This window comes from Alosa pseudoharengus, unplaced genomic scaffold (assembly GCF_046254945.1).
Source record: "Alosa pseudoharengus isolate Yale_2024_CS ecotype anadromous, Long Island Sound unplaced genomic scaffold, YU_APseudo_1.1 YU_APseudo_1.1_scf_11, whole genome shotgun sequence".
NCBI classification, from domain to species: domain Eukaryota; kingdom Metazoa; phylum Chordata; class Actinopteri; order Clupeiformes; family Clupeidae; genus Alosa; species Alosa pseudoharengus.
In genome coordinates this window covers 28,933,180-28,958,179 of record NW_027468576.1, presented here as the reverse complement: position 1 = coordinate 28,958,179, position 25,000 = coordinate 28,933,180, and the positions used below count along the sequence as shown (strand labels likewise).

Here is a 25,000-nt window from a genome sequence, read left to right as displayed (position 1 = left end):
AGAAGAGGTGAGGAAAGGAGAGGAAGGAGAAGAGAGGGGAGGAGAGGAGCAAAAGGGAGAGGGGAGGAGAATGTGGATGTTCAGCATTATTTTGAGTCTCCGCTGCTCCTGCAGTCAGGGCCGGCCACTCCTCCGGAGACTCAAGAGTACGGACAGACCAACTCCTCCCTGCCCAGGTGGCCGGACGGCCATCAACACATAAATCCCTCTTTCAGCCTCCAATGAGAGTGGCTGTCCACGCCGAACGCAAGGCCTATCCCTTGTGGCATGTTAGTATGGCATTTCAAACCCCTAATCATTTATTCAGAGGCGGCCCAAAAACAAGCTGCATTAAAACAAATGAGTATGCCTGAATTAAGTAACTGGAAAAGCTCATCCTCTTTCATATCAAAGTGCATGGGGGAGAGAGAGAGACGGGGAGAGAGAGAGAGAGAGAGAAAGAGGTAGGGAAAGAGAGAGTGTGTGTGTGAGAGGGAGGGAATGAAGGACTGTGAGAGAGAGACAGAGAGAGAGTGTGTGAGAGAGGGAGGGAGGGAGAGAGAGAAAGAGTGAAGAAATGATCCCGTCAAATTACGCCCGCCCACACTAGACCACTGCACACAGAGGGACAGCCACAGCCTCGGTTTGGCAAATGGCGGCAGCCCCGCCCCCCCCTTCCTCTTACCCACTGTCTGTCGTGGGGCTCACCGGCGCCGCCGTGCTTCTGCAAGAACAAACACAGGGGGGCACACACTCAGGACTCTTGGACTCAAGTGTCTGTCTGTGAGCCTCTCCAATGGTGTCTGTGAGCCACTCCTATGGGTGTCTGTGAGCCACTCCTATGGGTGTCTATGAGCCATTTCTAAGGGTGTCTGTGAGCCATTTCTAAGGGTATCTATGAGCCTCTCCTATGGGTGTTTATGAGCCATTTCTAAGGGTGTCTATGAGCCATTTCTAAGGGTGTCTATGAGCCTCTTTTATGGGTGTCTATGAGCCATTTCTAAGGGTGTCTATGAGCCATTTCTAAGGGTGTCTATGAGCCATTTCTAAGGGTGTCTATGAGCCATTTCTAAGGGTCTCCTCTTCATCTTGTGGGAAAAGGCAGGATGGTGGCTTTGCTTGTGGGCGTGACTGTCTCGGGTGGTCAGTGTTGACATCAGAGTGGATAGAGTGCTTGGAAAATGCTAAGACACTGGGGGCATTGTCTCAGGATGTGCTTACAGCTCTTACTCAAGATTAAGCCATGCAACCGCCAGTGCCAAGGTTGTGTGTGTGTCTGTGTTTGTTTATCCTTGTGTGAGCGTGTGTGTGTGTGTGTAGATGCCTGTGGGTGTGTCCACAGGTGTACTTTGTTTTGGCGTTTTGGCGCGCGTGTGTGTATGTGTATTTGTAGGTGTGTCAAAGGTTCTGCTTTACCACACCTGGAAGGAGCAGAGAGCGCTTCAAAAAGGAAACAAATGAAGTCATTAAATGAGTGCACAGAGAGTTTTTCAGAACCTGAATTTTCCAATGCTTTTCACTTCCACTTTTTTATGGACCTGATACACTGGAGAGGTCAATTTAACCAGCGAGTTGATGGTGAAACCTCATCCTGTTATCTGTTGCATATGGAGTTCTGATGGCCTCAAAGGTCGGCTCCACGTTCTTGATGTACACTTTAATTTAATCTATTTGAAATGCTGTCTGAACTCGTTAGCCACAGAGTCTAATTAAGGCAATAATTGACCCTTCCAGAAGTCCCGCCCTCCTTAGTTACTGTTGCTAGGACTGTCAAGCTTTCGCACCCTGCACGTCTATTACATAGGGGGAGAACCGGGACTTTTTAATAAAATGTCATTTACAAAGACATCGTACCACACTGAAAGTTAATATTCTGTCATTAGCAACCTATATCTGTCCTCTGTCAAATACAGTTGCTTTTTCAGCTCTGAACAAAACCATTCATGAGTCGAATGTGCGTGTTTCATTCTTTTCTCCTGGCCAGTAGGCTACGAATGAAACAGGCACAGGGGACAAAAGGAACATACAGTTTAAGCTATGTACTTCCCACAACTTCAATATTTGACAATATATCATGATTGGTACTTCAAATAGGTGTTATTTTAGATAGATTGCTGACGGGCTACACATCTTGGTGAATGTCTTTTTGCCGTCATCGTGAAGCGTGTATCTTGCGGTTTTGGAAATATCATGCAATATGCCATTTTTTATAGTTAGAACAATACGTGTTCCAAATTATATCATGTTTCTATAGTGCAACATGTTATTTCACTGTGTCTTTACATGGGTTAGGGCACCACACATCCAAAAAAGTGCCCTTAATGACCCACAGGACGTCAGTCTCCATAGTACTCTAAAGCTTGCCAGGCCTCCCGTACACACACACACACACACACCTTAAACTTGATAAACAGAGACAAAAGAGACAAAAGAGGAGCATCACCAGCACCCTCACATCTCATGCACCTGCTGACCAATAGCTGACCAATCCACCCAAGTAGCTATGAGGGAGTACCACAGCTGAGGCCTGCCTAGAGCCTCACTGGTGTCCGGCTGCCTGCCGTACCTGATCTCGAACACCACGTTGTGGAGGTAGTTTTCGAAGGTCTTGCGGTACTCGGACTCCTCGGCCTCCTTCTTGAGCTGCGCGTCCGTCTTGGGGCAGGCGCAGCAGTGGCCCGGCTGGCCCTGCTCCTCCGTCTGGTTCGCCTGCGGCTTGTCGCCGTTTTCGTTCTGCGCCGCCTTGCGCGACGGCACCTTCATGCCTGGCAGAGGGGAGCGCGAGAGGGAGAGGAGCGTTAGGAGATGGACAGAGACAGAGGGAATGAGAGAAGCAGAGAGCAAGAAGGAAAGAAAGAAGGAAAGAAGGAAAGAAAGAAAGAAAGAAAGAAAGAAAGAAAGAAAGATAGAGAAAGTGAGAGGGAAGACAAAAAAGGGAGAAATCAAGAGAGCTCAATTGAAAGGGTGAGAGAATGAAAAAAGAAGAAGGGAATGTCAGAGAGAAAGCAAGAGAGAAAGCAAACGAGAGAAAGAGAGCACATTTGAAGGTGGCTGTTGATTTACGGTTAGGTAAAGCTTTGGAAAGAGAGTTGCGGCACTCTTTGATGTCGCCGCCCTGTGATCAACAGTTCCAAAAAACCTGTGCTGAATGGCTGTATCACAGGAGGGTGGGATGTATTTCCAGATGCCTGAGGGCATAATCTAGCAACTCATTGGCTACTGACCAGGGGATTGCCAGTTTTCAGTTCCAAAACTGTCTCCATAACCTGGAAACTGGCATGGAAAAGCACTGCCATCTTTTTCCACGGTCTCTTATAGGAGTGTCACCACTCTGTTTTCTCTAGCGTTCTGGGGTTAGGGGTTAATAGGGTTGATGGATGGATAAATGGGGCATGGGGCAGCCGTGGCCTACTGGTTAGCACTTCGGACTTGTAACTGGCGGGTTCGAACCCCGACCAGTAGGAACGGCTGAAGTGCCCTTGAGCAAGGCACCTAACCCCTCACTGCTCCCCGAGCGCCGCTGTAGCAGGCAGCTCACTGCGTCAGGATTAGTGTTTGCTTCACCTCACGGTGTGTTCACTGTATGCTGAGTGTGTTTCACTAATTCACGGATTGGGATAAATGCAGAGACCAAATTTCCCTCACGGGATCAAAAGAGTATATATACTTATACTTAAAGACATGTCGCCTGGTGTACTAGTGTGTGTGTGTGTGTGTGTGTGTGTGTGTGTGTGTGTGTGTGTGTGTGTGTAGCCATTGCTGTGTGAGGGGAGTGTGGTCCTCACCTTTGAGACAGTAGTCCAGCCTGTAGAGCTCCTTATCCTCCTGCTGCTTCTGGCAGAACACCAGGTAGTGGGTGATGTTCCCGTTGGGCTCGGTGGGCGGCTTCCACTTCAGGATGATCTGAGACGACGAGTTGGAGGAGGAGATGGGGTCCAGAGGCACCGATGGACCTGCAGGATAAAAAACAAACAAACAAACACACAAACAAATAAACAAATAGTGGGGCATTTGCTGGTACAGAGGAAAGCAAGATGTCTGTGGCAGGTCTTGGAGTTCCTCTATAAGTGTCCCAAAATGCAAAGGTCAACTGCTGAGGTCAAGAGTGTCCCTTAATGAAATAAATGGGGGTGATGGCTGAAAATTCCAGACAACGCGGACACGATTGTGCTTCTCTCTGAGCGAGAGGTGTCTCGTCAGGAAGAATGATTATTTTCCCAACATTAATCAGCCCTGTGTGACGGATGGCTTCTATGGAGAGCTCATCTCGGCTCCAAACCTGCAGCTGTCTCTCCAGGACAGAGTTTTATCACCCAACTGATGCGTCCACCTGGGCTGCTTCTTTGAAGGCGGCACAATGACTGACAAAAAAATTGTTGCCTCGAGCACCCTGCCTCTGTATCTCAGAGACATGCGTGATGAAGAGACTCCTCATTTATAGGCATAGCCTCTCAAAGCTGGGGGAAATCATTTAAAGAGCAACATGACTGGGGAAAAGCACTGGTTCATTTGAAGGTGAAGGAAGAGCTGGAGGAACCTGAATCTGAACTGCCAACTGCCAGTGCTTCATTAGACCTCACTTTCTTAAATCTGCTACTGTGTGTGTGTGTGTGTGTGTGTGTGGGAAGCAAGACGTTTAAGTGGCTCTGCTTAGACTGGCACAAGGATCAACCTGCTAGGACACAAACTTGTACTCAGCACAATCAAATGGGAGAGTGTGGGGAGGTGGAACTTCTTACATAAAGCACCTTAGGACAGAGATGGGCTCTCAGGTGGCTTTATATTGCACCATGTCCTAATAGGATCCGGGCGAGCGACTGTCTTGTATGTCTGACATACACTGAATCCATTAAATATGCCCTTCTATTGCGTTATATTTCTCATTCAAAATAGCAGAGCAAGGGCGAGCGAGAACAAGAGTTCTCTCAAAACGTTGCGATGAATCATGCTGCTCGCGTTCATGCAGTCAGGACACTCCAATTGACAACAATGTAATTAAAAGGATTTTATCGCTAATGCTTGCCCGCATCACATCCTGTTAGGACATGGTGTTAGATGTGTCAGTCTGACAACAGTCTGCATTGGACACCACTTAAGCTGATAGCTTCTCACGAGACTTCATCCCATCTCAACACCTGCCACCATGCCTGGAGGATATTGTCATAATCTCCTGTTTGATTCGATAACCTGTGCTGCCTCTGAGCTATCAAATGGCTCCTACATGCCTGGGATGACTGATATACACAGAATATGTATGCACCTCATTTCTAATTTCAAACCTGCTGCCTTCTGGCATCGTCTTGACTTTGATTAAGTTGTTTCTGGTTTGCCGAACTAATCGATATCAGTACAGAGGCGTAAGCTGTGCACATTGACTCGCACATGGGGGACGCTGGGTACATTAGAATAGGTGGCATGCCATGTACACAGCAACCTGGCACTCTTTTGTAATCGGTCGGATGCAATAAATCAAATGTGTCAGCAAAACATGAGTAATGCTTTCTAAGAAGGGGGCTGTTATGAGACGTGACTGGTGCTAAACGACTGAGCGACTGAGCTTAACCGGGACATGTGCCTACATGCCAGCACCTGCTTGCTCTCCTCACAACATGAGCAGCCAGAGTAGACCTACAAAAATAAAATGAACTGAAGCCATATTAAACATAAATCCTTTGATATACACCAGGGTTGTGCACAATTCGAATTGCAATTCTGCTTCCTGTTTGCTAACTCAATTGAAATGCAAGTGAAATTCAAGAATTGAATTGGAATTTAAGAGTCAGTTTCAATTCAATTCTGGAATTTTGCCTGATATACACGTACATAGGTACTGCTGGTATGTACAAATGTATGTATGCACAAAAACATTCATTTATACAAACATATATATGTGCATACAAAAGAACACGCAAACACACACGTATATGTATGTGGAGGGGGAACTCACGGGTGGCGTTGGTGGTCACGTAGATGATGACGCTCTTGGCACCGCGCACCTCCAGGTCGTCAGAGGCGGACAGCTGCGTCTTGACCATGATGGCGTACTGCGTCCAGGGCTTGAGCGGGTAGAGGAGGTGGCCGGCCTCGGCGGGGGACGAGGAGCGCTGCGGGGGCTCGACGTCTGCGATCACCCAACTGTTGGAGCCGCACGCGTCCTGCCCGTCAAACTCCGTCACATTCTGATATGGCCTGTGTAGGGGAGAGAGAGGGTGGGGTGGGGGTGGGGGTGGTGGTGGTGGTGGGGGTGTGGAGGATAAAAGAGAGACGGTGAGAGTGAGAAGTGAGATGGAGGAATGGAGATTTCACACATTTCTTCACAGATCAGATGTGTATACAAGGACTCAATTGCACCAAATTGAGACAGAAATGGGAAGGAACAGAGGGGTAGAGGGTGGAGGACGGAGGGAAGAAATAACAACTACACCACAGAGTGTGGCAGCAGGGGAAGAGCGAGAGGACAAATCAACTGGATATTTATTAACGTTAGAATACTGACGTGCACACCAGTGTAGGACTCGTCTGAGGAAACTATAGAACACTAGCCATGCAACCCATCCATCAGCACAAGGCAGAGCTGGCAGACTTACGCCTCCTTGTATAGGACCATGAACCCCAGCAGGTCCCTGAAGTCCGTGGGCCAGAAGGCCTGCCACTTGATCATGATCTTGTCGTGGTGGGCGCGGACCTGGGTGAAGTTGAGAACCTCGTTCTGACCTGTGAGGTGAGAACAGCAGAGAGATGACTCATGGGATGCCGCTGACGTTGTGGGCAGAGAGAGAGAGAGAGAGAGAGAGAGAGAGAGAGAGAGAGAGAGAGAGAGAGAGAGAGAGAGAGAGAGAGAGGACGGCGGCTGGCAGGCAAGAAAAAAAATCTTTTGCCTTAAGCTATCGGACATTTCTGAGGCCTTTACGATCTGTTTAAACGGCCTGGCCCACGTAGCCTGGAAAATCCAGACCCTGATAATCTAGAACAGGGGTGTCAAACTCATTTTGGTTCAGGGGCAACATACAGCCCATCTGATCTCAAGTGGGCCGGACCAGTGAAATAATTGCAAAACATTCTTTGACAACTCCAAATCTCCAGCTTAGTTTTTTTCAGTAGGCTATGCTTTACCCTTCAGCCTACATTTGTAGCCTACATAATCACAAGGGATATATTACATTATTACACATTTATTCAGAGAGGCCAATGAAATTGAAATAAAATGCATTTCACTCATAAACAACTGGTTTATTTTTATAGTTGAGTGGATAGGCCTACATTTTTACATCTGACCACCTGAACCAACTCACCACACTAAACTCAAGTGGGAGCTATGAAGAAAGTTAACATCCTGCCTTATAAATGTAAATGTGCAAATGTATGAAAAATAAAATGAATTTAACAAACATAAGTTAGCAGTGCATGAGCAATACGATCAATGATACGATTAGGTTACATCAGATTAAATAATTTTGTAGGCTAGGTGGCGGTGCTGTGTAATAGGCTATCCACCATAAAGGCCAGATCCTGCACCCATTCCGGGCATTTATATTGCTACTGGTCTGCCTTTTTTCTCCAAGAACTGTCCAATTTCCTCTCGTAGTTCAAAGAAACGCTTGAGTACGGCACCTCGGCTTAACCACCGTACTACAGCGTGGTATGGTAAGCCAGACAGAATGCCATTATCACTAAGAAAACAGTCAAACTGACGGTGAGTCAGACCTCGCAACCTGATTAAATTTACAGTTTGCACAACCACACTTTAACATGATCCAAGTTTAGTGTTTTACAACACAACACTTCCTGGTGCAAAATACAATAAAATGCCCAAACATCTTGTCCTCCGTTTGCAGGCTGCACTTTGTCACTGAATTTTGTCGCAACACCTGCTTTTCTCCCGACAATGTAGCCAACCTGACAAGTCAGCACAGGACCAGTCAACTCCGAACTTTTTTTTAGTTTTTTGGCTGCGCCTAGCGGCTGAATTGAGCATTTCGGTTATTTTTTTGAAAATTCATAACTCCTCACAGGAATGGGCTAGAGATTTTTTATTTTTTTTTGACATCGTCAGAAATGTATTCTCTACAAGTCTGGGCCGGATTAAACCATCTAGCGGGCCGTATGTTTGACACCCCTGATCTAGAAAGATTAAGGGTCTGCCCACGAACAAAACTCGAGGGGCGGAACCAAAGCATGCATCTCACTGCACGCAATTGGATAACACTAGACCAATGTTTACTTGGAATGATTCCGGACTTCGACGCAATTGGATAAAACTACGATCAATGTTTCCAACGTTGCAGCGCTGTAGTCATCAGTTTAGCTCGCCTCTGGCCCGCCTATATCAGATACGATTTGACTGGTTCCACGGCATGCAAGGGGGAAAAGTAACGTGCATCATTGCTCATTGCCAGAGTGTCTCGCAGAGACAATTCCATTATGCTCTTGCGAGAACTCTGGATTTCCAGTGTATGGCCCACGGTGGAATTATAGAGAACTTTAAGCTCCTGCAACTGAGCTGAGGTGGTTTGTTGGCTAATGTACTCACATGAAGCCTGGTCGCCATTGGTGCGCGGGGCTATCTGGTTCTTGCTATACTTGGTGCCCGTCACCTCCTCCATCTTGCGGATCTCGGCTATGCACAGCTTGGAGTTGTAGTGGAAAAACATGGAGCCTTGCAGAATGGTCAGATTGTGATTGGACCAGTCCCACAACTGCCGCAGGTTCTGGTTGTCCAAGGCGTAGAAGGAGAAGGAGCTGGGAAGCAGAGCAGAAGTATTCAGAACCCCCAACACACACACACAAACAAACACACAGAGAAAGAGAGAGAAAGAAGATGTCTGTTCTGTTGTGTTTTTGTGGTTTTAATAGATACAATAAAACACTGCAGGGGGAGCTGGAGAGGTGATTCTCAAAGAGGTACAAGAGATACTGTTTTGAGAGATGGTCTCCTGCTTACCCGGACTCTTTAGCCTCCCCACGGATCAGGCGCAGCTTCCGGAGGAAGGACAGCGAGATGAGGGCATAGGCACGACGCACTGTCAGGAAGCCATTGATCTCCTCCAGCTGACCGAGACTGGCCTCCAGCTCAGCTGCAATGTTGGCTGAGGGACAGCAACACACACAGACACAGACACAGACACAGACACAGACACACACACACACACACACACACACACACACACAGACACACACACAGATCAGAACATGTCCCCATTGTCCTGTGATTGAACCATGTTGGTCTGGCATGAATTACAACAGCTTTATTTTGTGGGGTAAGTCAATTTCATGAAAGGATACAAGGAAGTTTACTGTCACATGCATATAGTTACTGGATGTAAGAAATGCAGTGAAATTATGTCTGGTGTCAGCCTATTTGTGCATTTATGGGGGGGGGGGGGTAAAAAGTGCAGTAGAAGAGGGGTTTAGTAGATTAAGTGGCAAGGGCTGCATAAGAAAGGTGGGGGAGGATTGGGATTGGGGGGGGCACCAACAAGGAGCACCCAAGAGCAACAGGGGCAAGGAAAAACTCCCTTACTAAGGAAGAAACCTTGGGCAGATCTACGGCTCAAGGGGCTAACCCAACTGCCAGGGGTCTTGGTGTGTGTGTTGGGGGGATGACAAGGGAGATGGGATAGTGCGCTGTGTATGTGGGGAGAGGGCAGTGTGCAATATGTGTGTTGGAGAAGCTTCCTCATGAGACAATGTGCTGTGTATGTAGGGGAGGGGGGGGGGGCAGTGTCCTGCAAGTATGGTGAAGGGACTTACTATTGCAAACAGAGTACTGTATGTATGATGTATGTGAGTGATGACAGTGCAGATGTGTGTGTGGGCGGGAGGGGAGTGGAGCAGTGACTGTGTGTGTGTGTGTGTGTGTGTGTGTGTAGTGTGTGTGTGGGTAGGTGGGGGCAGTGTGCTGCAAGTATGTAGAGGATATGTGTTGGAGAAGATCCTGAAGACAATGTGCTGTGTATGTAGGGAAGGGGGGAGCAGTGTGCAGCAAGTATGTAGAAGAGGCTTACTGTAGCAAGCAGTGTGCTGTATGTATATAAGGTGATGACAGTGAAATGAAATGAATGAAAGTCTGCTCAAGCTGTGTGTGTGTGTGTGTGTGTGTGTGTGTGTGTGTGTGTGTGTGTGTGTGTGTGTGTGTGTGTGTGTGTGTGTGTGTGTGTGTGTGTGTGTGTGGGCAAGCGTGGGACACATAACAGGGCCTTACTGCCACCGCGGATCTTGATGGTCAGGCTGCCGTTGAGCACGGTGCAGCCGCGGAGCTCCTGAGCGGCCATGACCGAGTCCACGATCTTGTCTCCAACACACAGCTTGGGGCACAGTCCGGAACAGGGCGTACAGGTCAGCCTACAAAGGTCAAAGGTTAAAACAGAACAGCTTAGTGGAGCTCATCAGAATGAGAATACTTTACAGGAATGCACACACACACACACAATGCATTAGAGGAACGCACTGATATATAATATACCTACAATCCCACACAGAGACTCCACTGCAAAATAAAAATCTTGAATGCATTTTAAGAGCCTATTTCAAGAATCTTCTAGACGCGTCTGTTTCTCTGTACAAAGGGTTGCAGGATATCAAAGCCAGAGAGAAGGCTCGTCCAGCATGACTCAGTGCTACTGAGTCAAGGACAAGCATTAGGTCTCAACTGCACCCATAATAACAATCCGTTCTGGGAAGCCGTTACACTCTGTAAGACACACCTGAGATCACCAAGACCTCGCCTTCACTTCACACGAAGGGGACGGGATCAGGTGTGTGAAGATGGCCGACGTCTTTCATTTCAGTCTAAGAGTTCGCATGAGGCATTCTTCCCCCATGACAAGCCTGTAGGCTGGGCACCCAGGTAGCACTCGTCAAAGCCAGATTACGAGTGCGGCGCAAAACTAGGTTTGTGAAGGGCAATCATTAACATTTTTCTTGTGTGTGTTTTTTTTTATACTTTTCTCCGACATGATGAAAACAAAATGCCAGAAATATTTGCCGGATTATGCCGGTCTTTCTCAGAAGTGTGGAATGGTGAGTAGGCCAAGTCAGGCACGTCTTCAGTAGATGGAATGCTACTGGAGGAGCCAGTGAAATTCTTGAAAAGGGCTTGAAATGCTCAACCTCCAGTGCCTCACGGGGGGGGGGGGGGGGGGGGGAACAAACGAAAGAAAAAGAAAGAGAGAAATGTGTCGACATCCATTTGACACACTGCTCTCTAATCCAGATCTGATGTTAGGGCAACCCAGAGAGGCGGGTGTTCATCCCCACAAGCTCTTACATATTAAACATCCACTGAGCTCAGCTGGGATAGCTACAGCCAAAAACACTAATTAAAAAATCTATCCAACGATAAAGCATTGTTATTTGAGTCACGTGAATGTTAACTTTTAATATTCTTCATAGTCATCAAAGTTAACAGAAATGATGATTAACACGGCCATAATTTACACACAAAACACAATGTGTCAGCCGAGAGCAATGTTTTTGTCAAACACAGATTCATCCAGCTCCTCTGTTCCAGGCGGTTCTCCGGTGAGACAGACTTAAGCACCGCACATCAGACTGTGGGAGAACATCAGCGTAACGAGTGACTAACCGCAGTTTGAGGGATTTGTATAATTCTCTCAATTAATTTGATAACTCATTAAACAAAAGCCGCCTCTTAGGCGAATTAAGCAGCAAGACAGCGGCGTTACGCAACCTCCACGGTATCGCATAAAACTCAGCTCAGCTCACACAAGGCAACTGATTGATTTTTTTCCTCCTCTCCCTCTCACACTTTCTCTCTCCTTCCATCTTCCAACTATAAATGAATTTCAAACACCGGAACCGGGTAAGCGCGGAGCGACGCAAAAAACAACGGCTTGCAGGTCCCACCGCCGCTGTTGGAGCGCACTCCTCCAAGGATGCGCGACGGCTGAGGCGTCAACACCGAGGGCGGCAGTGTGCGGTTAAGGAGCAACAGCAGCCACGCTCTGGTGACTCACTGTAGGAGACTTCTTGGGACGGGTGTGTCCCGGAGAAGGACCACAGGGTCACAGGGTTATTGTTGTTGCAATAAAAAAAACAGTACATCTCACTGTAGGAGACTTTTGCACACCTCCTTGGGACGGGTGTGTCCCGGAGAAGGACCACAGGGTCACAGGGTTATTGTTGTTGCAATAAAAAAAACAGTACATCTCACTGTAGGTGACTTTTGCACACCTCCTTGGGACGGGTGTGTCCCAGAGAAGGACAACAAGGTCACCAAAGTCAAAGAAAGTAGGAAGCTCCCGCACACTGTCTTCATTTGCAATTGTACTGGGTTTTTTTTATTTTTATTGTTGTTGCAATAAAAAAAACAGTACATCTCACTGTAGGAGAGCTAAGGAGAGATGGAGGCAGGGAAGGAGGAAGAGGGCAGGTGTAGGGTGGAGCAGAGAGGAGCTACGTCCACAGGGAAACACATGAGGAAGTGCTCCTCTCTGCCCTGCATCCTAGAACTGGGGCAGGATGTGGCTACACCTTCCAGGAATTCATTCAGCGACAACAACAACAAAAATAATATGGAAAACAAAAAGGTTGCAGAACTACCTTTTAACTATTCTTTGACTATATTGCCCTTCTATGCTTTTATTTGTTATTATTGTTTTTGTTTTTGTTTATGTAAAGCACATTGAATGACCTCTGTGTATGAAATGCGCTATATAAATAAACTTGACTTGACTTGACATACAGACCCAAGGGAGAGGGACCTTCCTGCTCATTCACAAGATTGTGAGCTTGAGAGAAAAACAGAGAGAGAGAGAGACAGACAGAGGGAGGGTGAGGAAGAGAGAGGGGGGATTGGAGAGGAAAAAACATAATCCCGCTCTTTAATTCTCTTTCCAGTCTTGGTATCCTTGGCTGCATGTATCTGTTTAAACTATAAGCTAGACGGGCCCCTGTTTGTCTGTGTTCTGGGCCAGATGTTTGCTGTGCTTGTCTGCATGTGTGTTTGCCCGAGCGTGCTTGCATGTGGTGTGTGTGTGCGTGTTTGTGTGCGTGTACAGTATGTATGTATATGTGTGTGTGTGTGTGTGTGTGTGGGTGTGTGTGTGTATGTGTGTATATGTGTGTGTGTGTGTGTGTGTGTGTATGTGTGTGTGTGTGGGTGTGTATGTATGTGTGTATATGTGTGTGTGCGTGTATGTGTGCCTCATCCATGTGGGATCTGCTGGTTTTTAACCCCTCTACCCTACTCCATCTCCTGCATGTTATGAAACACGACTGATTTTCCTGGCCGACGACTGCTCATGTGGAAAACAAATGAGGGGAAGACTGAGTGCGTTTCTGTGTGTGTGTGTGTGTGTGTGTGTGTGTGTGTGTGTGTGTGTGTGTTTAAGTATGATGTTTGGGGGTGGGGCACTGCGTGGGTGTGTGTGTGAGTGTGAGTGTGTGTGTGTGTGTGTGGGGGGTCTCTTTGTCTGTGTGTGTGTGTGTGTGTGTGTGTGTGTATGATGGACCAGGCCACATGACTGCTTTCTCTAGGCCAGTCAGAGGTGACTCTCGGAGAAAAATAAGCAAATTACGTCAAAATTCTGAGAATTTTGGTGGAAAAAAAAAGAGAAAACGATTTGCAGAAATCCAATTGGACTCCAAAAAACCCCCCCTTAACAAAAGCCCAAGACAAAAGCCGAAAAAAAAAACCCCACTCCCGACAGCCACCTTTTTAAAAGGAGCGCAGACCCCACATTGGGGGCAGACAAAGGCTGCTATTGTTCCCGTGGGACTGGCCCTGAGCGACAAGGACTCCCGTTTGCTGTGCTAATCTTCTGTTTATGAGCGCGTTAATAATACCCACACATGAAGCTCCGAGTGACGGCCAGCGTGCGCACAACAAAACAGGGGGGGAAAATGGTTTCTGGACAATTGCGTGCACAGCCACTCAAACACCAACATCACATGCACACACACGCACACGCACACACACGAACGCATTCACACACGCACACACACACACACACACACACACACACGCCTCACTCCACGCATGCAGCACTCATGTCACGCAATGCAAACGCTGTCTGGTTTTCCTGAGGAATTCACCTCTCCCGTCTCCCCTCTGAGTCACCCGAGCCTGCTTTCGTTTGGGCACAGGGGCTGCCAAATTACAACATCACTCGGCTGGATTACTCCGCCGTCCAACTTATCAAGTTCTTACTGGCCAACATCAGTCACGGTAATCTGCTGTTTTGGCCGGGGCTGAGGCGGCCCGGGGCGGAAAGACCGTTGACGGGCCAAAAGGAAGACTTTGCCCGAACTGTTGGGGACACAACGTTTCAAGCGAAAACACTGGCTTTAAAGCTTGAGCCCCACACAGACGAACATCAACAATGTCCCGTACGCTAATGACGCAACAGGGACAACCGTCTTGAAGGGTCAGGCTCTGTATGTCTGTGTGTGTGTCTGTGTGTGTGTGTGTGTGTGTGTGTGTGTGTGTGTGTGTGTGTGTGTGTGTGTATGTCTGATGGACTAATGGTGGTGTGAGTTCGGCTTCGTGGCTCGCTATAGGAACAGCCCCACAAGGGGCCACAAGCACGAACACGCTCTGCTCGTCCTGAGTGCTGGCTGTGTGGAGCAGGGCAGGGCAGGCCAGAGAAGGGCCGAGGGCTACGGCTCATGCCACCAGTCCGTCTGCTGCGCAGGATTGGCAGCGTCCGCTCCGCTCTGTACTCATGTGCAGCAGTATGTAAGGGATAATGTATAGAACGCCGGTCATTACTGGGAAAATAAGTCCCGACAGGGCGAACCGGACTTGTTCCGCCCTGAAGGGACTTATTTTCACAGTAATGACCGGCGTTCTATACATTATCCCGCTTATTATACGGCTACTTGCCAAAACGAAATAATAAACTCCCCACGATATGACTTTAGCCTACATAACCTAGCCTATTTGTTACCGTTCATCGTGGCATTTGCCGAGAAACAAATAGTTCGCAACAACACACGCTGCTGAACTTGAATCAAACATTCTTTAGAACACAGCTGATCAACCGTCTGCTTTCACGTTTGAATGAAGTTCCAGTCCTTGCGTAGTGATATGAAAGACATTAATCAGAAGCACAAAACCCGTTGCCATTGACAGCGGTGATTAAATGCTTTGCCGGTGATTTATGTAGATTTAACATAGGCCCGAACGTTGGGAAGGCCCATTCATGTGAATGGAACTTTCTGCAGCACTCTGAAGAGCCGTGTAATAAGTAAGTATATATTCTCTGGAAGTTTAAGTATAAGTATATATACTCTTTTGATCCCGTGAGGGAAATTTGGTCTCTGCATTTATCCCAATCTGTGAATTAGTGAAACACACTCAGCACACAGTGAGCACACAGTAAGGTGAAGCACACACTAATCCCGGCGCAGTGAGCTTCCTGCAACAGCAGCGGCGCTCGGGGAGCAGTGAGGGGTTAGGTGCCTTGCTCAAGGGCACTTCAGCCGTGCCTACTGGTCGGGGTTCGAACCGGCAACCCTCCGGTCACAAGTCCGAAGCGCTAACCAGTAGGCCACGGCTGCCCTCTGGAGGAGCAGTGATGATGCAGTCATGGCTGCCGTGGGCAGCACCGCTGCTGGGCCTTAGTCCTGATGAGTCTGGGTGATGTGGAGCTGGAGCCCATCCCAAAACCCTGTGCTGTTAAACAGAAGTTATACTTTGTGCGTCCGCGAGCGCGCGAGGGTCTGGAGGGTCCAGATTTTTGTGACCATGCAGTCTTAGACATACTGTACATGAGTGCATAGAAAAGGTAACTTCAACATATAACAAAATAAGCAGACTTCAAACAACTAAATAGCAACGACTATGTGGTGGCAACTGTCTGTCCTGATCCGCGTACTCATCCACAAGTGACTATAGTCTCGCCCTTAGATCCTTCACCTTAGAACCCGATAGGGTTTCTTATCTGAAGCGTTGGCAGTCATTTAACCTCATTCTACTGGGTAGTTAGGGTGGGGTGGGCTGAAATTGTTGAGCGATTGTGGTTTCAGAAGGTAACAAAGCCTGCTGCTGTGTAAAAGGCCCATTTTCATACGAGACCATTATTCTCTGTGTTGTGGATAGCACAGAGTATGAAACTAAAGTCATCACTACACAAGAGGATAAGCAACTATGAACTCCTAATGTAGGCACTTATGATAATGATGTAACCTCCACATTGTGATTGGGGGCAAACTGCACGTGGCCTTCCAGGGCCTCTTCCCTTGGTATGCGCACGACCCCCCTTGACCTCGACGCGCAAAACAAGAGGGTCACTGTTACGGCTAACGGAGATGCACTCAGGCGTCTAGGGCGGGCACTGTGCCGTGCCACACGTACAGGAATGTGGTGTGTCCAGTGAGGCCAGCCGGAGGGGCACGTCCGGCCAACGGTCCAGCTCAACTCTAGTATCCTTCTCACACAGGCGGGGCGGGGTCATGTTACTCAGGGTCACTGTTTACTGCCAGCAGACGCTAGTGTGGGACGTCGTCGGCGGCGGCGCGTGTTTCTGCCTCATTAACGCCACCGGCCTGCAACAATGTTTTGACGCTTGCATTTGGACGGACGTCAGAAACAGACGAGGCACAACTGATGTTTTGGTGCAGTCCAAGTTTTGCCATGTTAAGGCTATCATTATTTTTGTTTTGGGAGAGAGCTTGAGTTGGAGGTCAAAGATGAGTTCAGGCTATCATGAAATTTTGAAGGTTGAAATTTGTTCACTAAATATAAAATAAATTGATCTGGTCTCCTAAACTGAATATGATATACAGGGCATGTTCAAAGTGCAGTGGGCACCTGATGACCAATGTTTCCTGGTGGCCACTCTGTCCTTGTAAGCAAGTGAGCCTGAACTTGTGTGACATTTTAAACATCAGAGTTTAAGATTTAAAAAGGGTTCCATTGCAATGCACAGTCTCTGACTGTTCTGATGACCATGTCATCAAAAGTGTTTGTGCCATGTTTGTGGTGTATGTGTTCCAACATCAAGGAACACATGTTTTTGCAACATGCTTCCCAGCCTTGAGGAAATGTGGTCAGCGTGTTTGATGTCTGTTGCTGGTGTGTGTGTGTGTGTGTGTGTGTGTGTGTGCGTGTGTGCTTGTTTGTGTGTGTGTGTGTGTGCTTGTTTGTGTGTGTGTGTGCGTGCTTGTGTGTGCTTGTGTGTGTGTGTCTGTGTGTGTGTGTGTGTGTGTTTTTCCAAAGCACACTTACGCGGCGGAGTTCATGGTGGTGTACCCGGACGGGCACTCGGGGACGCAGGCGCCGTTGTGGATGACGTACTCGTGGCAGTCGTGCTCCTTCTCCTTCTCCTTCTCCTTGCGCTGCCGGCACGCGTTGTGCAGCTCCTGGCAGTACTTGAAGGAGACGCAGCGCCAGTCTTTGAAGGTGTAGTAGCCCTGCGGGCAGCGATCCACGCAGGTGCCCTCGTGCATCAGGTGGCGGCAGGCCACGCAGGCGCTGGCGTTGCCAGACTCGGAGCAGCCGCCCAGACACTGCTCGTGGCAGCAATCGCCGTTGAGCGTGCAGGCGTGGTTCTTGCAGACCGCTGGGCACACTGTAATAGACAAGAGAGAAAAATACATACAGATATTGAGTTATGGTATGCCGTGGTAACCATATCATGGTTAGGAAAGAATGAGAGGTCATGACAACAAATGAGTACATTTCATCTCAAATGTATGCTAATATGCTTTTTCATATCGTCTAGCTGTCCCCAAAGTTGAGAGGTCCATTACTGTGTAGCACACAGATCCACCTTTTAAACAACATTCTATTCAAAAATAGAGGTTCAAGCCCACCGCTTGGGTCATGGGATCTGTGTTTGTGGATAATCATGAGCAATGACTTCTGGGAGTCCCTAACAGATGTGACTCATGTAGCTACGAGATCCAGCCGAGAGCTGAGGAGAAGGCAGGGAAAACACAAGCAGAAGCTGAGAGGGGGGAACAAGGGTGTGTGTGTGTGGGGGGGGGCTTTGTCGGAGTAACGGAGAGGCTCCGGAGAGGTTCGGGCCGGTGTTGCTGAACGCTTGCTAGCCAAGCTAAACACCACGCCACACTTTGCTTTGTTTTGGGGAGGCTTTTTTTTTTTTTTTTTTTTTTTTTTTTTAAACCTCTTTCCTCTTCCCTCTCTGCCTGTGGCGCTTCTCCAAAAACCGAAAAGTGCCCGGCGAGGGTGAGACTCGCAGGCCAGGGCTGGCCCCTGGGTCGCCATTTGGGCTTTTTAATGATCCTCCACCCTTAACGCCTCACAAAACATAATAGGAGGGAGGGGTCGGGCCAGAGGAAACGTCCGGGCCGGGATGGCACGGGCACAGAGACGCTGCCCAGAGAGGCAGGAGGCCTTAACCTCTGATGACCAGTCCAGTGGAATAACAGTGAGTTTGAAAGCAAAAAGCTCAGGACTCCAATATGAAAATTGAAAAGATGTGTTTAACATCCACATACAAATGCCTGAATATGTCTATCTCTTGACAGTTGACACACCCAAACATGACAGAATCTGTGTACCACAACACACAACTATGACACACATTTAAATAAGGTGCAATGTGTATACCATGACATAAATATGGCTAAATGTGAGTAGCGAAGCAGAACTGAATGTGTTTATCACAAAACATGAATATGACCTAGTGGGTGTTACATGACGCACAAATATAACTAAACGTGTGTATGCAACCACTACGTATTAACACGGCAAAGGACTTCCATGCAACCGAATGTGGTGGAGCAGGCCAGTGTATCCCATGACCTGTGCCAAATCATTATTACATCATACCATCAGTCGTGATACTGGGCATTTGTGAGCATAATCGTTTTATGAGCATAATTCCTGAGCATAATCGTTTTCACACACGAGAACAATCCCTGCGTCATCGGTCTGAGAGACCCACATTCCTAATACTCGGTAGGCTGGGCCTCTGCCCCCCACAGGTCTCCGGCCCTCATTACAGGGAGCGCAGGGGGACTAAACTCATGTGTCCTAAATATACAACTGTGACTGATCAGTATGTACACATGATTGCAAAAACAAGAAGGCGATCTCAAACATGTAAGTAATTGCCGGGCTATGATGAAGGGGCAACTCCAGTGATTTTCCACATTACAAAACACTCTGGCAATGAAGTTATCATCACAGGATGCAATGGCAACAGCCAAGATATCGGAGTGAAAACCCAAAGCAGTACATACACACACACAAGCACACACACACACACAAGCACACACACACACACACACACACACCCACACCCACACACACACACACACACACACACACACACACACACACACACACACACACACACACACACACACACACACACACACACACACGCACACACACACACACACGCGCACGCACGCGCAGATGGTCCATGTGGACAGTAAACAGTAGACCACCCCTAATCTTGGCCTCAGCATCACTGCCGCCTGTCATTCAGACAGACAAGCCCAGCGTTGCCCCCCCATTTCAGCCCTCTCCTTTCTCCTCTAATCGTGTTGAGGAGCTGAGCACCAGCGAGGAGGCCATGTGGAGGTTTTCAAAAGCGAGAGCAGCTGCATGGATGTGAGCTGTGCACAAGACAACCACAAAAACAACCTCTCCACCGGCCCGAGCCGCCCATCATTTTATGGCGGCAAGTACCTGCTGCCAGAGAGACGGTCCAATTTCTCTGTGTTGTGTGAAACACAACGCAAGTCTTTATTTACAGCCATGGATGTCATGGACTTGGACATCTCTGGACAGAAAAAGAGAAAAGACGGAAAGAGAAACAAGAGATAGAGAGAGAGAGAGAGAGAGAGAGAGAGAGAGAGAGAGAGAGAGGGGAAAGAGAGAAAGAGAGGAGGGGACCTCTCACAGTTCAGTGACAAATCTGTTGGGCTTCATTAGTGTCATAAAACCCCTCCATCATGTGATGCTGGACTGACCCTGCAGGAGCAAAACAACATGGAGCCCTCTCTCCCTTTCACTGAAGGGGGGCTGCCCATCACGCTGCCTGTCTGAAATTAGAGGGGACATATGGAGGCGGCTGAGGCGAAGGGGGTGGGGGTGGGGGAGGGGGCTGCTGAGGTAGACGGGGGAGGAGGGGAGGACAAGGTGAGCCTCAGGACAGACAACAAAGCAAAAATCAACCAAACAATCAACGAAACGTCAGAAACCCAAAATAAAAATGGCACCTGGGAGAGGGGGGAAAAAAACTGTGTGAGACGTCCACCTTCGAGAGGGAGAGTGGAGAGTGTCTCAGACAGTTGCGTATCGCTCCCCTGAGCACACACACACACACAGATGATGCAGGGTTGCTGCTTCTTCCCTATACCTCTCCCTCCTTCTCCTTCTTGTTCCCTCTTTCGCTTTCTCTCTCTCTCTCTCCTTCCCTCCCTCTCTCCGTCTCCATGCAGGACTGTGCGCACTCGTTGACCGTGCGCACACACACTCGAACACACACTCTCCTCACTCTGTCTCACACACACACACACTCGCTCGCGCACACACTCACACGCACCACACGTCCACTCCCAATCCCTGTGTTATCCGGTCCAGACTACAGCGGTGTCCAGATCCGCCCTCACCCTTAACCAATGCGTTCGCTGACCGTGGAGCTCAGCCAATCAGGGCCCTCCTCCCTCCCAGGCGGAGAGCCGCCCAGCGTTAACCCTCGCAGCGCCAGGCAGACGGCGAGCAGACAGTGGCAGCAGGGACACGCCGCAGGAATACACAACGTCCTCGCACCCCTCTGCAGCAACTGCACCATGGCTGCCGCTGTGCACCACACACACACACACACACACCCACACACACACATACACACACACAACTCTACCCAACACGCATGCAAACACACACACTGAAGCTACACTGACTACACACCCCACCCCCACCTTCCGATAGCAGCCAATATATATCTCCAATGGCCATAAAGGCCCCTCCCACTTTCATTCATGCCCCATTGTTTTCCTTTCACGCTGCTGATGAGCTTGAGGACACTCCACTGCTCTCACACACGCGCACGCGCACACACGCGCACACACACACACACACACACACACATTTGCAAACAAGCACACATGTATGCAAAGCCAATGACCCAACATGTCCCAATATACACACACACACACACACATACGCACACATACTCTCCCACGCACACAAATATATACCAGCACATCCTGGAAGCCTTATCCTGGAGCATTTAAGGGAAGCAGTGCGTGGCTCTGTTTGATCGTGTAGGAGTGCTCAGCCCACGTTTTATTTTTTTCATCCATCCCACACCCCACCCCACCGAAAGCCTCTTCCACAGAAGCACCACGCCGTTCCGCCTCGGACAGTACACAGCTCCGAGGAGAGGAGGACATCATGAACATCATGAACAGGAGAGAGAGAGAGAGAGAGGGAGAGCAGAAGAGAAGAAAGAGAGGGAGAAGAGAAGAAGAGAGAGGACACTTCCGGCTCGTGCGTGTAAAAACCGCCCCTTTAATTGGTAGTGTTGACTGAGGGCAAAGCCGGGCGAACAATAACAAACACATTTCTGCCTGGAGGCAAATTTTTTCCCCTCTCCCTCTGCTTGCTCCCTACCTTTGCACAGAAAAAAAACACGGTCAGTAATGCGTGGCAAAACACACACTTACACACACACACACACACACACACACACACACACACACACACAAAGGTGCTTTTGGATCCAATTCCCTCTAGCCTATATTGGGCTTCGCTTGGGAAGCCCTAAGCTTCAAAAGATTTGCTATAAATGTGTCTAGTGATCAGCCTTAAGAAGCCGAGCCCTGGAAAGGGGCGGGGCCTGAGACAGCGTAAACAAAACAAGGCTGTAAACAGCGGGAGGGAGGGGCTGTGTGGAGGGGAAACCAGGTTGCATCGCTCACAGAGGAGAAGAAACAGAAGAGGAGGAAGAAGATGAAGAAGAAGAGAAAAAAAAAGAGATCACCATGAGGGCAGGCTGTTTGATCAGAAGCCAGCGCTTGTTGCATGGAGGTTGTGTATGTTTGGGTGCATTTGTTTTGTTTTGCATTTGAGTGTGTGTGAGTGTGTGTGTGTGTGTGTGTGTGTGTGTGTGTGTGTGTGTGTGTGTGTGTGTGTGTGTGTGTGTGTGTGTGTGTGTGTGTGTGTGTGTGTGTGTGTGTGTGTGAGTGTGAGTGTGTGTGTGTGAGTGTGTGTGTGTGAGTGTGTGTGTGTGTGTGTGTGTGTGTGTGTGTGTGTGTGTGTGTGTGTGAGTGTGTGTGTGTGTGTGTGTGTGTGTGTGTGTGTGTGTGTCAGGGAGGGCAGATTAGAGGAAAAAAGGGGGAGAAAACAGAAGCCAATTGAGTGTGAATGAAAAAAAGAAAAAACAGGAAGTGAGAGAGACAACTAAAAGAGAGAGAGAGAGAAAGAGAGAGAGAGAGAGAGAGAGAGAGAGAGACAGAGAGATCCCCGAGCGGCTGTGATAAGCAAGTCAAAAACAAAGCAATAACACCAGCCTGCCTGCCTGCCTGCCTTGCACACCAAGTGCCAGCCGCCTCTGCCCAGCCCTGGCGGCAACAACAACAACATCAGCAGCAGCAGCAGCAGCAGCACTCCCAGCCGGCCATCACACTGTGACCATACTGACACAGATAAGAGGACGAGATTGCGCAAGGTTAGAGGAACAAGGAAGGAGGGAACATGATGGGCAAAACCCAAGAAGGAATGTCATACCTGTCCTGTCACCACAGGACCGGCCCGTCTCGAGACCGTGCACGGTCGGGGGCCAAAGGGCAAGCGGCACGAAACACATGGTCAAAATGCAACACCCTGTCTAAGGAGCGCCAAACTGATCTGTGAACAGCTGCAGGAGCAGATGAAAACTATATGGCGCATGTTAGCGTGACATAAAGGCCATAGGAGGCCTGCAATCAATAACAGCCGTGTTAACGACAGTGAAGTGGGGTGGATCCGTGCCAGCCATGGAGAGCTGAGGGGAGAGAGTAGAGGGGGGACTGTGCTTTTTAGTAGCCTAGATTCCTCGAAGGTCAGCCCTTAAAAGCCCTCTGCTTGAATGGGAAAGGGCCCTGGCAAGAGCGGCAAGGGAAATGCTACGCCCGCGACCACTCACACTCTCACACTGTCTCTCTCTCTCACACACTCTTACACACACACACACACGCACACACACGCACAGAAAGCTCCACTTAGGGTGAAAGGCAAATCCTGTGGGAATGCACTCCATCAACTCTGTCCTCAGGATCGCTTGGCTGTGTTTTGGTGTGTGTGTGTGTGTGTGTGTGTGCGTGTGTGTGTGTGCGCGTATGTGTGGGCGTGTGTTTGGGTGTTTGTGTGTGTGTCAGCTTTGTGTGTGGTTTTATTTAAAACTTAAACCACTTTTTTTGTAGAAGTAGGTGTGTTTACTTTTGTAGTTGCTTTTTGAATAGTTTGAAAGCAAAGCAGTTTGTCTATTATTTCTTCTAAATGTGAATGTCTCTACTGGAGACTGTGACTTTCCTGGATATGTGTACATTTGCTTATTATTGTGTGTGTGTGTGTGTGTGTGTGTGTGTGTGTGTGTGTGTGTGTGTGTGTGTGTGTGTGTGTGTTTGTAGAGTGTGTGTGTGTATTTGTGGGGGGTGGGTGGGGGGTTAGTGGCCCGTGGCTTCGCTGCCGGGATGGCCCTCCCACCGGCTGACTCTTGGGCCTGCTCAGACAGGTCCGCTGGAGGTGGCTCACCCTCTGAATTCCCAGCAAGCAGGCCGCCACAGTCCTCCTCACAACCCCACATACACAGCACCACACACACACACACAGCACCACATACAGCCCCCCACACACACAGCTCCACACACAGCACCACACACACACACAGCACCACACACACACACAGCACCACATACAGCACCACACACACACACAGCACCACATACAACCCCACACACACACAGCACCACACACAGCACCACACACACACACACACACACACACACAGCACCACACACACACACACACACAGCATTACACACACACACAGCACCACACACACACACAGCCCCACATAGAGCCCCACACACACACAGCTCCACACACAGCACCACACACACACACACAGTACCACACAGAGCCCCACACACACACACACAGCACCACATACAGCCCCACACACACACAGCTCCACACACAGCACCACACACAGCACCACACACAGCACCACACACACACACACACAGCACCACACACACACACACACACACACAGCACCACACACACACACACACAGAGCATTACACACACACACACAGCACCACACACACACACAGCCCCACATACAGCCCCACACACACACACAGCTCCACACACACACACACACAGTACCACACACAGCTCCACACACAGCACCACACAAACACACACAGTACCACACAGATCCCCACACACAGCCTCACACACGGCACCACACACACACACAGCCCCACACAGAGAGCCCCACTGGAGCCCAGGCACTGTGGGAGATTAGGAGGGCAGTGAGCAGGGCAGGAGGGCAGTGAGCAGGGCTGGGATTGGAGTCAGGGGGCCGTGGCACCATCTCCGCCACCACCGACACACGCGGCTGCTCTCAGTCACATCCCGCCATGCTCTGTGGATAAACTCCATTTTTACTCACTCATTCCCCACACTACTACTAGTATACTAAACATAAGAAGGCATAACAAAAAAATGTCTTAAAAAGCTGGACTTGAGCCCACAACTGAGTACTGGTTAACTGCAGTTGGCACTGAGAGTTTTTAGCGGGTGTGCGTGTGTATGATTTGAGCAGGGACAACACTGTAGAGTGTCACATGTTCCCCTGCTCAGGCTCCTCTTCTCTCTCCTCGTCTCTCTTCTGGAAAAGGAGGGATTGTGGTCTTTGAGAGCCAAAGCATTTTCACAACTCCAGTGAGTCCTCCCACTTCCACAACCACTTATACACCCCCACCCCCCACACACCCACCCCCACACCCATCCCTTCCCAGCCCACAAGGCTCCCTATGGAACAATCTTCTCCAAGCAAATCCAACCAGGGCCGCGTGCTTCTGCTTA

The 25,000-nt window shown here is 49.1% G+C and overlaps 1 protein-coding gene across 1 annotated transcript in view; it reads right to left on the bottom strand.

The window, feature by feature from the left end:
* insrb (insulin receptor b) overlaps window positions 1–25,000 on the bottom strand; it is an 89,736-nt gene that overhangs the window by 14,862 nt on the left and 49,874 nt on the right. Inside the window, exons 3-10 of the mRNA XM_076278738.1 lie at window positions 17,171–17,513; window positions 10,181–10,320; window positions 8,921–9,065; window positions 8,510–8,718; window positions 6,567–6,693; window positions 5,927–6,168; window positions 3,765–3,932; window positions 2,546–2,744 (exon numbers count right to left, since the gene is read on the bottom strand). Of these exons, the coding sequence (XP_076134853.1) occupies window positions 2,546–2,744; window positions 3,765–3,932; window positions 5,927–6,168; window positions 6,567–6,693; window positions 8,510–8,718; window positions 8,921–9,065; window positions 10,181–10,320; window positions 17,171–17,513 (1,573 nt within the window). The remainder of the gene's footprint in view (window positions 1–2,545; window positions 2,745–3,764; window positions 3,933–5,926; window positions 6,169–6,566; window positions 6,694–8,509; window positions 8,719–8,920; window positions 9,066–10,180; window positions 10,321–17,170; window positions 17,514–25,000) is intronic.